This window comes from Rhea americana, unplaced genomic scaffold (genome assembly GCF_003343005.1).
Source record: "Rhea americana isolate MKP2758 unplaced genomic scaffold, rheAme1 scaffold_4, whole genome shotgun sequence".
Taxonomy (NCBI): domain Eukaryota; kingdom Metazoa; phylum Chordata; class Aves; order Rheiformes; family Rheidae; genus Rhea; species Rhea americana.
The window spans coordinates 9,116,030-9,131,419 of record NW_028186534.1 but is presented as its reverse complement, the minus strand read 5'-3'; the positions used below and the strand labels follow the sequence as shown (position 1 = coordinate 9,131,419).

Here is a 15,390-nt window from a genome sequence, read left to right as displayed (position 1 = left end):
AATTAGACTCATTGGAAAAGACCAATGAAAATAGAAGTGACAGCAGAGTTTTGTGGCAAAGAAATTACAAAGTTCTGCTAATTCTGAGTAGCGCAAGCCCCGTTATTAGATTATGCAGCACGTAGGTTGAATGTCAACTTCGATTTTGGCATCTGCCGGCAAAGTTGAGAGAACTGGAATACATCAAAACTTGGCTAATGTTGACAGGCAAAACAGTAGGCTGAAATTTCAGGCTATCTAGAAACCACACCCAGACCCCAAAACACATGTTAAAAGTAACTCACTTTCTGCGCTTCAGCTGAACAAGTAACCGTGTTCTGTGGGCGCCTGTGGCTCTAAGCTAAGTCCGTGTGGGTGTTGCCGGTGCGGGCCGTGTATCGGATTACCACCTTTCTGGGGAACAGTTTTCCCGCGGGTACCGTCCGCTGTGCCTCCTTTCGACTGCCCTGCTCGTCCGTCGCTTTGCGGGAGCCGAGTGGCCGCCTCAGACTGTTAGATCCTGGCGGATCCTGGCTTCGCGGCTGTGAACTGTACCCTGGCAGCGGTGCCGGGTGCAGACCTGCTGTGGTGGGCGCTAAACGGGGGGCGGAAGGGTGGATCTCGCTTTAGCGGGGCTTGTCGTCTGGTTTCCCGGGTGTGAGCTGCCTGCTGGGGTTGCCCCGGCCCCGAGCACCTCCGAGCCTGCGGCTCGCGGCCGCGGGCCGGTGGCGATTTCGGCAGGCGCCGGCGGACGGCGAGCGCGGGCAGGGAGCAGCGGAGCCGCGGGAGGGCTCCACGGTCCTTCCCCTCCTCGGTGCTGACGCCGGGCGAACATGTGTGGGCGGTTATCAGGTCCCGTCTCGGCCAGGCTGCGCGCACCGGGGTCCTTCCACCCCCCGCGTAACCCAGCGCCCCCCACCCCCTCGTCACGTTTTGTTGTTCTGCTCGCAGCCCCCACCGGCTCCCGTTGCTCATTTTGCCCTGGGTAAATGCTGTATTTATGTTAATATCATGYGGTGGGTGGTCCTCTCGGTGCTCGCGGTCTGTGCCAGTGATTCCGATGTTTGAAATGAGGTTGGCATTTTATAGCCAAGCCATTGCTTGATTACCAGTTCCGCTCCTCAGAGCACTCCAGGAAAAAAATATGCTTAGCCATCACTATTAAAAATGGCCTTGATAGCCACTAATAAAGTGTCTCTGTGCAGAGGTTAGAGGGAATTGCCAAACCTGCATGGGTGCTCCATGTATTGGAGATGACGGCTTGCCATTAATTTCAAAACCATGTGCAGTATTTTCTAATGAGTTTCCATCTCTTCTAAATTAAGGAAGATAGATGTAATATTTCCCATTCAGCTAGAATATAAATTCCATTTAGAAAGTTTTAACTAAATCATGATTATTGTTCAGCCYTGGACTGAGTTGATTTGCTTTGGTTTTTTGAAGGGAAGTGCCCTCCCCCAAGTGTTCTCCCCAGTCTCTCACCAGCTATATATCCAGGAGATTAGAGATCATCTCCTCGTGGTTTCCTATGGCATGAAAATCAAATTTACACTTCCATGAGGGTTTGAGGGAAAAAGCTCCAGCATTGCCCTTCTTTGTGGCCCTTCCTTTTGCTTTTTGCCYCTGCATTTCTCGGTGCCAGACTTCTGCGGCAAGACTGGCCCCGCTGTGTTTCTGTTGTCTGAACCCGTTTGCTTTTTGCAGCGCTGGCCGATGATGAAAAAAGAAGGGATGTACCTATAATCCCGTCGGTCCCCACCTTGCCCGATGAACCATCCCTCTCCCTCCGGCCTCTGCCCTGCCGGTTTGTGGGAGCAGGAGGAATTGGTGCAGGGCGGCCCCGCGACCGCTGCGACTTCAGCTCCCAGCCAGAGCCTCCCGCCCCGGCGCTCGTCCGCTCTCCGGGGACGCCGGCTGCCCGGGAGCTCCTGGGAGGCTGCGCTCACACGTGCCTCTAGCGCTGGGGTTTCTCCTCACACTGCCGTAGTCTTCTGACAACCCTCGTGTGTCTCCCTTGGCTCGCTTGAGCAGAGGGCATCCCGTATGCCATTTCTCCCTTGTACCCCCTCGTTCTCCCGATCCGTATTTACTGTCAGTGTGTCCTCCGCCTGTGCAGAAGGGCATTTTCTGAATAAGGACGTGGTCCTGCGGTGTTAGCAGCGAGGGCTCTTTGCTGACCCCATGAAAGCAGGATCAAGCCCTACAGTCCCGGTGCAGGGTTGGGCCTGCTTTTCTTCTTCGAGGTGAACAGCCGCAGAGGACAATCTTAAGAAGGCGTTTTACTGAAACGTGATCTGTGCTGAAGATGTTTGAGGTGCRGGAGTCAGCATCTCCGCCTCACCTTCCTCGCCACAGCGCCCGTCTATCTTGCTTCACCGTCCTGCTGCCGTTTCTTTCCTGAAGCCGCAGGCGCAATCCTGTGTCCCAGCGGAGACGGCGAGTTCCCCTGAAGGAGAGCGAGCTTGAGCACAGGGTTCAGCAAATGCTCTCGCTCCTGTGTGGCCTCTCTCGAGTYGGGGCAGCTGGCATGGATTAGGAGGAACAGTTTTACCGAAACTGCAGCGTCTTTGCTGGCAGGAGTCAGCCGGTCTGGTAATGCAAAGCACGAGGTGAAGTTTCACCAAGTAGGGTAGCCATGTGTGAGAGGTAACTTAAGCCTGGGGAATCTGGTTTCTCCACTTTGTTATGATTGTACTTTCCGACTGAAGTCAAGTGCCCTACCACGGCGCGGCAAAGCCAGTTTTGATTAAAACATCCAGGTTTTGCTTTGGCAGTGATTTCATACTACCAGGTTGCCAGTTGYTGCTGACAAAAGCTCTGGTGAGATGGAGTTCCTGGACTTGCTGCTTACAGGAGAGAGAAATGATACCGTGATACCATGAGCAAAATACTATATCTTTTCTTGTGCTATAAAAAAAACCCCATTTTAAGTGCTTCACCGTTTTAATTGTGGACATGAGATAGATCAGGCAATGATCACAGCTTCAGAGGAAAGCTAGGCTAAAGCCTTAAAATACAGTGCCTGAACCTGTTTTCCAGTGTGCCTGAAAATACATGGTGAAGGTATGTTTTGAAAAGATCCTGAGCTCACTGGGAATTTCGAATCAGCTGAGTTCCCTCCCAGGATTTGCAGGATTTCATACGTCGTCGTACCCCTGTGTACAGAAGACTCCGGGGATGCTCTGCAATGATCCCASCGTATGTGATACTTTGCTGGCTGTCGTTAAAGGAATAACTGACAAACATCTAGTGGATTCAGAGCACTTTGCAAATAGCATGAACTGAGCATCAGACTGGTAAAACAGCTAYATGTAATTATACCTGTTTTACAGGCAAATAAGGGATGAATAATAGAAATACTTCTCCAGAAGCCAAATAGTACTGCAGTGAAAGAGCTGGCATCTTCCCTGTACCACTTGACTACATTTTGGCTTCAGTTCAGGGAGGCATTACTAATCAGGAAAAATGCTCATGCACTGGCTTAATTTCAAGCGCATGCTTAAGTTTCAGTGAAACCAATTAGAATTAAGCCTGTGCTTAAGTGCTGTCCTGAACTGGGTTCAGTTTGCAGATAGGCAAAATGTAAAGTTGTGCTGTGATGCAGTTCTCCTCCACACTGGATTATATTTAAGTTTTATAACTTCATAATATTATAATATAAAATATATCTCTTCCCACAAAATTGTTCCCCTGGGAATTTCTTCTTCTGTGTGAATTAAAGCATGATTAACTTAATCTCGACACAAATGCAAGAGAAATGGATTTGCTAAATACAAACATTTCTTTGCTTTTGAAAGAGTGCCTTTTTCCTTTAGTGCCTAACCCAGAATCCATTCTGCATGCTCTCAGGAGAAAAGAATGCCAAAGAAAGACTGCTTTGCTCCATTAATGAAGTCTCTGTGTTTAATTCACTTATACAGAGTATATTGATATATTTCTTATCATCCATTTCATTCCAGTCTGAACATTCCTCGCAAAATATCAAAGGTTTTATGTCATCTCTAGATGAAGAAATATGTAATGCCCCATGACTTCAGGCACTGATCTTATCCCTGTAAATGGGTGACTAACTGAAACATTAGAATTATAAATGGAAATAATAAATTCTAGCCATGGGAGGCAATAACATGTAACAGATTAACCAGTGCAGCCCTAGAGAAGAGTTGATGTACAGTAACTAATTCAGTGCAAATTGTAATGTATGCATTTTCTCCTCTATTTCTAAAGAAGCAGATGTGTGACTCAACTTTGCTTTTTTCCACCAGTCTGCTTGGAAGAACACAAACAGGATTTGTTTCCAGCAAGGCATATTACAGTATTTCTCTCCTGCTTGATGGTTTTTTCCCTTTAAAAGTGAGATTGGACCCAGCACTTGCGTAGCACAAAGCCAGTGGTAGGGTTTCATTTTCAGGCTTGGCCATGGCCTAGGAATCTTTCAGTCTAATTTCAACAAGAATTTACTTTGCATAGGAATTTCCAGGTCTGCCTTTCTATCATTTGATGCTATGAGTCTGATTTTTCTAAAAGCTGCTTGTCGAAACGAGCGTACAGAGTGCTCGATGAGCATTTGTTGCTGCTGCTATCTCTGGGCTTGATGCAGTCTCGGGTGATCGCGGTGGGCCGCCTCCATCGCTGGGTACGGGCACTTCTGATATTGCCTGACGTACACGTGCAGCCCTGTTGCTTGGAGACTTGGGGCTGGTACTTTGGATGCAACATCCACCAGAAAGCTGGAAAAAAGACCCTGTTCTGTCTAGCTGCTGGACTGAAAAGCTCTCTGGAAATGCTTCTGGTTCATCAATAGGCATGTAGGATAATGACTGAGTGGAAGAGATTGCAGCTGGGATTTTTTTTAGATTTTTCCCATAATGAGTATTTTAGCCTTGAAGAAGAACTGTGAATAAATTCTTCCCCTTCCACCCAGTAACTCTATAAAGCAGTTAATTTGCACCTCTTTCAAGATGGAGAGAGGAGCTGCTCTGGTGTGCCTTGGAAGGAGCTGAGTTACAGAGTGACATGTAAGTGACAGCCACTTTCTGCTGCTCTTCAAATAGAAATGTGCCCTAACTATAGATTTTTAGGCTGAAACTGAACTTTTCCAGGTTGAAAGGATGTTTGATTCTGGTGTGGCTGGGCTGGAGTATTTAAGAGCGAAGAGCAGCAACAAAATTTGGACAGAGGCCAATAGCTCTTGGTTTGAGGATGCATCCAGCTTGATGTGTTCAGTTAAGTAAGGCAAAATCCCCAGGAATTCCCATCATGTCAAATATTTATATTTTGGATTTTTTCCCTTTATTTCCCCCCCATAAAGTTTCATCCTGATTATAAAAATTGCCATTTTCTACTGAGTGTGTTAAAGTCTTGTGTTATGTTGCCAAAGTGTCTGTGCTCTAAAATAATGTAGACTTGTAGTGTTTTTGCCAAAAGTAGCAATAAGGATTCAGTCAAATATTGAAGCTTCCAGTGCCATAAACACACGCACAGGCACACATACAACACAGTGAGTTCAGAACTGGGCCATGTTCTGTGCTGTAATTTCAGTGTAACTGTAGATTAACTGCACTGACACCTCTAGAGTCTTTCTGTGGTCATGAGCAAGAGCAAATTTAGCCTTATATTCTGTTACTTCTAATACAGGTTTTTTTTTATTCTACTCGATCCTATAGGATAATTATTTCACACATACAGTAAGCGTTTGGATTCTCCTTTAACTGAAGGATCTTAAAAAACATTGCCAACAATTAGCCCTAATGATAGGCAGTCTGACAAAACCTGACTTACTTTGCAGCTGAATAAAGAAATACCCAGGAGTAAGAGATTTCCCCGAGGCCGCAGAGCAAAGTCATGGCAAGCGCAGAGCCCTCGCTCCTGCCGGGGCATCCCCGGAGCAGCCTGCAGCGGATGCTGCCGTTGCCAGATGAAACACTCAGCTGATAGCAGAGCGGTTTGTCTTTCGATACTGTCCCCTTTCCGTAGGAGAACGCAAAGGAACCGCTTTTTAGGAAGCACTAGCACAAGCAGTTGTGAAGGGGCTGGCTACCCTGCTGAGCATTTTAAGCTCCTGAAGATGGTTAAAACAGTGTAATTGTGAGCCTGCTCCAAAAAGACCCCTTAACACTAATAATACATCTTTCCYGCTAGTTTACGCACCGTGGTGCTTAGTGGGGTAACAGAAAATCCGAGGCCAGTTTCACTAGCCTTTAGGTAGGTGGGCTGGCTTCCTTGGCTGCTCTTCGCCTCGTCTGGGGGCTTTGTTTTCCAGGGGTTTATTCCCTTTGCATCAGCTCGAGCGCCGGAGCGGCCGTAAGGACGCGGCAGAGCCGCGCTGGCTGTGCTGCCTAAGGCCTGCGCAGACCGCAGTTCCCCAGTGACTCCCAGTCTGCGWGGCAGGGGTGACGCTGCCTTACCACACTAGTGATAAACTACTACTTGAACGGAAATCTCCCCGATTTGCCACATGTTCAGAAGCCTTTGGCTCRCACAACAGAAGTTTAGTTATTGAATTGCGATTTGGTTTGATCTGGGGCTTGTGCATGCATTTGGCAAGTTTGGACGCTGAGGTTTTTTAATGGGGATTTAACCCTGTGCGTGTGCGATGCGTTGATGCCGGGGTGCGAGGCTCCCTGCCGTGGGAATCGGGGCGCCCCCCGGCAGACACCAGCTGCTCTGGCCCTGCCTGGTTGTAGCTCTGCTACATCCTGGGCTTCTGAGCCAGTGGTTTGAGGCAGATCCGTATGCGCTAACTTGTTTGCAAATACTTGTTGTCAGAAAGGTGCTGGTCAGCGAGGTGGTTCCTGTCTCCAAGGGTGCACCTTCTCCAAGGGCGAGGCCCCGCGGGAGCAAGGGCACGCGTTGGGCTGCCCTCACCCCTCCACCAGGACAGCTGGGAAGGGCTTTTGGAACAGGAGAGGCTGCAAACTCTGCAGTGATGCTGAGGTAGTTCGGGAAGAAAATCCTCTCCGGGGAAATCCTGTCCTGCAGCTTTTCAGAAGGTGTAGCAAGATGTTTAAACCATAGCATGATGCGTGCAGATGTTCAGCACCCTCACTTTGCAGGGAAGAAATATATATATATAGGCAAGCTGGAAAGCAACCCATGTCCTAACAACCATGGGTACGTAGTGAATGAAAGCTGGCTTGAAGATTTCCAGGCCACTACTAGGTAAATTACAGAGTAGAGCGAGGGAGAGCGAACCCCGGCTGGGCTAATAAACCCAAGACAGCCTGCCCTGGTCTGGACCAGCACCAGGCTGAGGGATGTGGCTTTGCCAGATGGACAGTTGTACAGCAGCAAAGAAGTCGGTGGGGTTTCAGGGTTTTCACTGAGGGCTCGTTTTGTGCAAAGCCCAAGTTTCTTACTAAGGCAAAGTCACGGTGAATAGAACAGAAGTTTGCTGAAGTAAAGAAYGTGTAACATATRTGAATACATGTATGTGTGTRTATATATGTGTGTGTATGTGTGTGCATGCAAGGGTCTTCGGGATTTAGCTGAGTGTTCACACGTTCCCTAAGCCAATAACATCCGTTGTTATGGGAAATGAGGTAAGTGACAGAATTACTGTCCTTATGGCAGCGACAGGCAGGGCTAATGTTCCCGTGCTGCAATTCCCCGTTTCCGTAACTGCTCAACAACAGCCCGGCAGGGAGAACCTGCACGGGGAACCCTCGGCTGCGTCTGAAGGTTTCATCGGAACCACGGCTGGATTCAGAGGGAACTCTAGTTAAAGAGCAGTAAAATTCGTATTCCGTATCCTYAGCTAACACCTGGCTTCTTAGGTAACCCGTGTTGGGTTTCACGCTCCAACTAGGTCTCCCGGCTAACGTAACCAAGGAGTTCGCTAGGCAGCGGGGGCTAAAAGCGAGCCACGAGGCCCGGAGCGCCGGGCGCTCGGCCGGAGCGGGCTGCAGGTACCCGGCCGGTCGCGGCAGCCTTTCCCGGGCGGGTCCGTGCAGCGGGTGAACCCGCGGGGCGGCCGAAGCGCCCGAGCGCCCCGCTCGGAGCCGCCGGGCCGGGCCGGGCCGGGCCACACCGTGCCACACCGTGCCGTGCCACACCGTGCCGTGCCGTGCCGTGCCGGGCCCTTGCGGCGCTCGGGGCTCCCGCGCGGCGCCCTGCTCCGCGCCGGCGGCCGCGCGGGTTTTGCAGCTGGGTTTCTGCAGCTGCAGCAGATTGGGGTGTGTTTGGGGGTGGTGGGGGGGGACACGCCCGCCCCCGCTGCCCCCGCGGCTGACGGCGCCTCTCCCTCTCCCYCTCCCCCTCCCCCCCGCGCGCAGCCTGCGCGGCCGCGGAGGCGCCGCTGCGCTGGGAGCCGCGGTGCCGGCAGCAGCTGCGCCACCTGCAGGACGGCGCCAGGATCGCGGCGCGGCTGCCGCCCCGCCTGGAGGGGCACTGGGTCTCCACCGGGTAAGGCACCCCCGGACCCCCCCGGGCCCCCCCCGGGCACACAGCGCTGCCTCGGGTACCCCTGGGCACAGGGCTCCCCTGGATGGGGCAGGCCCCCCCCCACCGGGCACCCCCTGGGCACCCCGGGGTGCGGTACCCCCGAGCACCCCCCGGGGAGGCACCCTGCGCACTGGACACCTCTCGGTAAGGCACCCCCGGGCCCCCGTGCAGCCCTGAGCAAGGCACCCCGGCACACCTGGGTGCGGGGCACTCCCCAGGCACCCCCCCCACCATGGGCACCCCCGGGCACCCCCAAAGGAGGCGCCCCCGGGCCCCTTTCCAGCCCCTGCTTGCAGCTGACGGGCGCGCGGGGCGCAGCCGGCTGCCCCGTCCCCTCCCCATCCCGCTCCTCGCGCTCGCAGGCGTGCTGCAGAGCAGCTCACCAAAAAGCCCTGAGTGGCACCGCGGCATTTCGCCAGCGCTGCCCGAGCTCGCCGCGGGCTGCTGCTGCCACCTGCGCTCCCCTTGCCCCGGCCCCGGCGCGCTCGGAGCCGGTCCAGCGCGCTTGTGCCGGCTGCACGCGGCGGCTGGGATTCCCGCGGGGAAGGGCGGACCCAGCTCCCGCCGGCGCGCGGCTCACGACRCTGCCTTGGTCCCCAGGTGCGAGGTGCGGCCGGGCCCCGAGTTCCTCACCAGGTCCTACCTCTTCTACTCCAACCGCCTCTTCAAGGCCCACCAGTTCTACTACTGGGACCCGTCCTGCCGCGAGCCCTCCTACTCCCTCGTCATCAAGGGCAAGCTGCGGCTGCGCCAGGCCTCCTGGATCACCCGCGGCGCCACCGAGGCCGACTACCACCTGCACAAGGTGGGCATCGTTTTCCACAGCCGGCGCGCCATGCGGGAGGTCGCCGCCTGGATCAACCGGACCTCGGGAGCGGGCTGCAGCGGCTTCCTGCCCCCGGGGCGCAGCTGGGCTCCCGGGGCGCTCTACGAACTGCTGAGCGCCAAGACGGAGCGCGACTGCACCGCCGCCCTGGGCTTCGCCATGCACGAGCTCAGCCTCGTGCGGGTGGAGCAGCACCACCAAGCCTTGCTGCAGCCCCAGCAGCGCGGCAGCCGGCTGGTGGAGGAGCTCTACCTGGGGGACATTCACACCGAGTGGGTGGAGAGGCTCCACTACCGGCCGACCGGTTATCAGCGACCTCTGCAGAACGCCGTGGTAAGAACGACGCTTTTACGGTAAAAATTCGGTGCTTTTGTGGGGAGCCTGTTGCAAAGAGAAGCACTGCTCACCTCTAGGAAACGCAGAGCCTGCACCAGGGTCAGGGCCTGGGCTGCCCAGCGGTGGGGGCTGCCCAGCGGTGGGGGCTGCCCAGCGGTGGGGGCTGCACGCTCCGACGTCTGGCATCCCTCTCGTTATTTCTTTGCATGTCCTCCAGGCCTAGAGAGGAGCAAGGAGGCCAGCATCTCCCATTAAACCGTTATTTCTCCATGTAATGCTATTAGAAGAGGAAGTTGCCCTGAATACAATTATGCTGTTACGCAGAAATCAGGCTTTCACTYTGGCGTATGTGGAACTGAGCAAGAGAGGCTTGGTTGCTTTTTAATTTTTTTTCTTTTGTCAGCAGATTGGTTTATTTCCAGAAAAAAACGTATTTTTAGTTGAATCTTAATTGATCAATTCAGAAATGACTGAGTGGTGAGATAGGCTGAAAAACCTCTCTGAACATTAGCAGACAGAACTGAACTAAATGGAAAAAAATCTTTTGGGGGGCAGCTTTTGGGGGTAGCATTTTCCCCCACCCTGAACTACACCAACTGAGCCCCAAAAGAGCAGAAGAAAAGCAGAGCAACRCCTCTCTCCCCCTTAAAAGTAACATTCTCAGATTGGTTAAATTTGTGTTATCTTGGGCCAAAACCATATATATGAGCAAAACCAGATGGTAAACATAAACACTTTTAAAAGTTAATTTAAACCCAAACCTAAAGATACTGAAATTCGCTCTCTGGATATAGCACTGTAATTAATCAGCTAACAGCTCTCCAATGTAGCAGCACATGATGTCACCACCTGGCGATAATTAGAAGCTGCCATACGTTAGAAATAACTTCACACGCCTGCTTTAAACGAGTAAGAATTTTGGCTTCATGACTATGGTGATAATTTTATTGGGCAGAGAGGTTTGGTTTTGTTTTGTTTTGTTTTTTGTTACTTAGCTAATAGCCCTTTGCCTGCTCTAGTAAGAGAGCTGCGCAGCTATGTTAGGAATTATTTTTTAGCGCACGTTAAGAAAACACCACTCTTATTCCCTTAAATCTATCTGTTCTAAAGCAACCCATTCTCCCCAAATTACCTTTCATTATCAAAGAATTTCCTGCCTAAGGAGAGCATACACATTTCTTGACTTCTGGGATTATTTAGCCATACTGTACTGTGTACTGTCAGCACTCGTTAAYGTGACAGTAGCAGTAAAGCAAGCTGAAAATGACTAAATTACAGTAGACTCCAATCAACTTGCATGTAAATTACCCAGCCTGCAGTTAACTACCGAGTTATTTAACCTTGCTGCGCACGACGGTTCGGTCAAGATTAGCTCTTATTCTGGAAAATGATGCAATGTTTGAACCCTGGTTATTTAAAAATAAATCAGTTGTGATATATGAAATACAAGAAAAAGTTCCCAGCTAGGAAAAAAAAAAAAAAAGAAAAACAAACCTCCTGGCATTCGATCCGCCGCAGGACTGCTTTGGCTCAGCGCTCCGCTCAGCGCCCAGGCGGGGAACCAGAGGTCGGGTCCTGGCTTTGCTGGAGGTTTTCTCCTCTCCACCTCCGAGGCGACGGCTGCGCCGGCGCTCAGCGCGCGCCCRCGGCCGCAGAGGGCCCGAGCGGCGGCTCCTCTCGCTCAGTCCGCCCGGACGCCTCGGGCCAGGCTCGCCGCGGACGAGCGCCCTGGCGCGGGAGGGGGCCGTCCGAGCCTTTTARAATACTCCGAAAGGGCTTTTTGCCTGTACGTTTATAAAAACGCTGTTTTTTGCCTTCCGCAGCACCACATGCACCCGTGCCCAGCCTGCGGGATTATATACAGAGCTGACGAACACCATCCGCCCATATTACCCGTGAGAGCTGAGCTGCCGATGCAGCTGAGCGGCAGCTGGGTGAGCACCCACTGCGAGGTCCGGCCTGCCGTGCTTTTCCTAACCAGGTACTTCATCTTCCACGGTAGCAATCACACCTGGGAAGGTTATTACTATCACTACTCCGACCCCCTCTGCAAGCAGCCGACTTTCACCATCTACGCGTCCGGGCGTTACACCCAAGGCATCCCCTCCTCCAAAGTGAGGGGCGGCACCGAACTGGCTTTTAAAGTCACCCAGGCTCGGGTGACGCCGATGGACCAGGTGACGGTGATGATGCTCAACTCCTCGGAGCCGGGAAGCTGTGGGCTCACAAATTCCTGGCGCGCTGGGATGGAGCAGGATATAACGCCCACGAATGGATGTTTGGCTTTGGGCATCAAGCTGCCCCACACGGAGTACGAACTTTTCAAAACGGAGCAAGATGCCAAAGACCGCAGCTTGCTGTTCATTGGCGAAAGGCCCACAGATGGATCCAGCCCCGACCATCCAGACAAGCGACCCACGTCGTATCAGGCACCTCTAATTCAGTGTGCTGGGGCATCAGAGGAATTCTCTAAATATRTTAGTCTGAAATACTTGGGAAAACAGGATGCTAATGGGAACRAAGCACTAAAACCTTTGCCTGTGGCCTTTTTATTGTTTATAGCACTGCAGGTTTTAAGATGGGACTAGCTGTCTGTTCAGGTACAGCACAGAATTCAGATAGTCCTGGTGCTAGGGTGATTTTATATCCTTCAGATGAGCACATCTGGAATCAGTTTTGCTTAGATTTGGAAACACTTTAAAAAAAAAGCAGTGACCAAAGCCAAGAAGATATGCCTGACTATATACTGTTTGTGCTGTGGCTTTATTGCCTAATCTTCCCTCTTTGCCTACAAATCTAATGTGGTGAGATGGAAGCATTGCACATTGCAATAGATAATTTAGCAATAAGAGAGAAAAAAAAAGCTACATCAATTACAATTGCTGCTTTGAGCTTTTGACACTGCTAAGATATAATCAAGAGCTTGATTCAGATGTAATTCAAACATCCAAAGTGTTGGCTGCTGAGTTTCTTTTAGGTTACATTCCCTCCCGTCATATTCCTCATTGCTGTCTTTGCAAATTCAGATCTGCAGTGTCAGTCAGCAATAGTCAGCAAGTGCTCTTGATAAGGGCACTGTTAATATTTCCTTCCTCAGTTTATAGACTTCTCCTGCAGTTTTCATGTATATGTACACGGACAGATATGCAGTGTACAGTTTTCCACTTAGGTATGTGCAAAAAAGCAGCCCCCACTGAACATTACCTGGACAGACTGCTGTGCCTGGCCGTGGTCAGATTACGCAGTAAATGGACAAAGTCTCTGTGCCCGACTGCTCCCAACCTTCAGCTGCACGGAGCTGCGGGCACCGCGTCCGTGTTGCGTTATTCTGGCCTTTCCCGTCACCTGCACCGGGCCGCGCTTTGGGAAGGGGGCAGCGGCCACGTTACTGCCGCCCTTGTCCAGCCAGCAAAGCACCGCCAGGCAGCCAGCGGCTCCTGCTCGTCACGGAGCTCACGGAGCCAAAGATCGCGTATAGTGCAAGCCTTCTTAGGCCATGTATTTTCACTGTCTCCTCTTTAGTAAGTGTTCTGGCACAGAAATTACTAATTTAGCTCTCAATCCAGCCACGTTTATGTAAGGATGTTTCATAGATTTGCCATTAGTGAACAAGGTGCTGAGGAAATACTCTGCTCAGATAGCACATCAGGTCAAACTGATTTCTAGTGACAAGAAGGACAAAGTAAGAAGTTATATTCCTTTGTCTGCTGCAGTTAAGAAGCATGTAACTTACTTGGAGAAGACCTCCTCCCAGTAGCTAAATCCTCTCCAAACAAGCCTATATATCTTATTCGCCAAGGATATTTTGTTAAACTAGCTATGCAATAGCTACCTTCTTAATACTGTATTTACAAACCTGCAGCTTGTACTTAGATAATTTATGGGTTTTATAACATATAAATACTTCTGGGGGATCTGTACATGAACAAATAATTCAAATGAGATACTTATTAAATGCATAACAATTGTGATATAAATGTTGTCAGCATATTTTACCAAGCCTGGAACATGTGAATATRCTTCTAAGGGGATACACAAAAAGGCCAAGCTTGGCTAACTCATCTCTGTAATCAGCTGCCCTCTGCAATATGGAGAAAGAGACTTCTCCAGGTGYCAAGTCAGCAGGGAGAATCAGTCTCCCACCTCCTAGTCCTCTTTCGTCACTCACCATAGTGAACACTTCCGCAGGTAAAGCACTCCTGCAAAATACCTCCCRCCATTGCTAAGGGTTGCTGTGTTTTGTTGCCTGCTATTGCATGGAGATCCACAAGCAAACATTTAAAGAACGGGGAGTGATTATAAACCACCTAGTGCACCTACCTCCTTCGGGGCCCTGCCAGGAGGCGCTTTACCCAGCCACCCTGGGCAAAGCCAACAAGAACCGCCAACTGGGAGGCCACCCAAAAGGGTCCCTTTCTCCTGTGGTGTGAGAATTAAAGTTTACCTCAGCTTGTGAAGTTGTCTTTGCAAGACTCCTGTTAAAATGCTATGAAGCAAGGGAAAGCCCCGGGTAGTGTAGCTGGATCTCACACAACCCATATGCAGAGCAGAACTGTCTTCCTTCAGATGACTCGTCTCCCCTCACCGTGCTAGGACCGCCACTCGCTACAGCCTAGGCAGAAGGCTGCTGCCATTCAAATCAGAGCAACGGGCTCATGACCCAGAGATGTCCATGGGAAGAACAGGGAACGAAGCTACGCTCCTTCTGTTGAACGCCTCACCCGGGGCCTTTTCATCCTCTCCTAAGTATACTTAAGTATACTTATCCCCACTTAAATATACTTCTGAAAGAAAAAAAGAAAAAAAGAAAAAAAACAAACATGGAAAAGCTATTTGCATAAATATCATAACTTTTATTGTTCTGTTCACAGCTTTGGGGAAAACATTCCTAAATTACAGTTTCTCTCTTAAGACTACGTGCCCTTTCTCAATTTGAATTTGCCTGGCTTTGATGTCCAGTCAGTGATTCCTGTGTTGCGCTTCTCAAGGTCAGAGGGAGCTGCAGTGTTGGGTATTTTCTCCCTGTGAAGATACTTCCGCAYTGTACTCGAGACATTCTCAGTCTTGTTAGATAAACTCAGCCAAGTGAACTCCCTCTCCCTCGCCAGCATTTTCACACTCCACTAGTCATTTTTTATTCTTTTTTGCATCCATTCCAATTGTTCAGCTTCTCTTTTAAAATGCAAATACCCAAGTCACATCCAAAATTCCCGAGTCTCACAGCTGAGACATACAGAAGTATAATCACTTACTGGTCATGATAATTCAAAACAAGATGTGTTCGTATTCATTAGTCTTTTGCCCTGGAAAAGGCTGCACTGGGTACTCAGGGGGAGCTCTTCCTTGCTGTGGTCCAGGGTACGGATATTTTGTCATGTATACATTTTATCAGTAGCAATTTTATATGTATTTTCACAAGTGATCTRGAACTACTGAATTACCTTGGGTCCCTGTGTCCCAGCAGATTTCTTCTGTGAGCACTCCTCCTTCATTGTGGTTCTCTTTGAATGACCACTTTTGAGATGTACGATTATCACAGAAGCSCAAGCTTTGCCAGGGTCCAGATATACTCAATTTACTGTAATCCCAAAGAATGTAAAATTGGAAAAAAAAAGATCCTAGAATGAAATGACTTGCATTATGTGCCTCCATCACCATTCATCACCTTTTCCATTCCTTTACTTGGGGGTGTCAAGCAAACTGAGCATTTCACCCWGGCCATCCTGTCCTCTCAGCAGGTCACAGACTGCCTCAGGCATCTCCCTTAGAAATTTTCTAGTCCTACTGGATTAAAAAATGTTTATTTT

The 15,390-nt window shown here is 50.5% G+C and overlaps 1 protein-coding gene across 1 annotated transcript; it reads left to right on the top strand.

Annotated features, from left to right (window-relative positions):
• The first annotated feature begins 7,088 nt into the window (after positions 1-7,088).
• On the top strand, positions 7,089-14,501 carry APCDD1L (APC down-regulated 1 like). Its single transcript, XM_085314262.1, has 4 exons — positions 7,089-7,092; positions 8,253-8,382; positions 9,022-9,580; positions 11,407-14,501. Exons 1-4 carry the CDS (start codon positions 7,089-7,091, stop codon positions 12,169-12,171), a joined length of 1,458 nt encoding a protein of 485 aa, XP_085170388.1. The 3' UTR covers positions 12,172-14,501.
• The last annotated feature ends 889 nt before the right edge of the window (positions 14,502-15,390 follow it).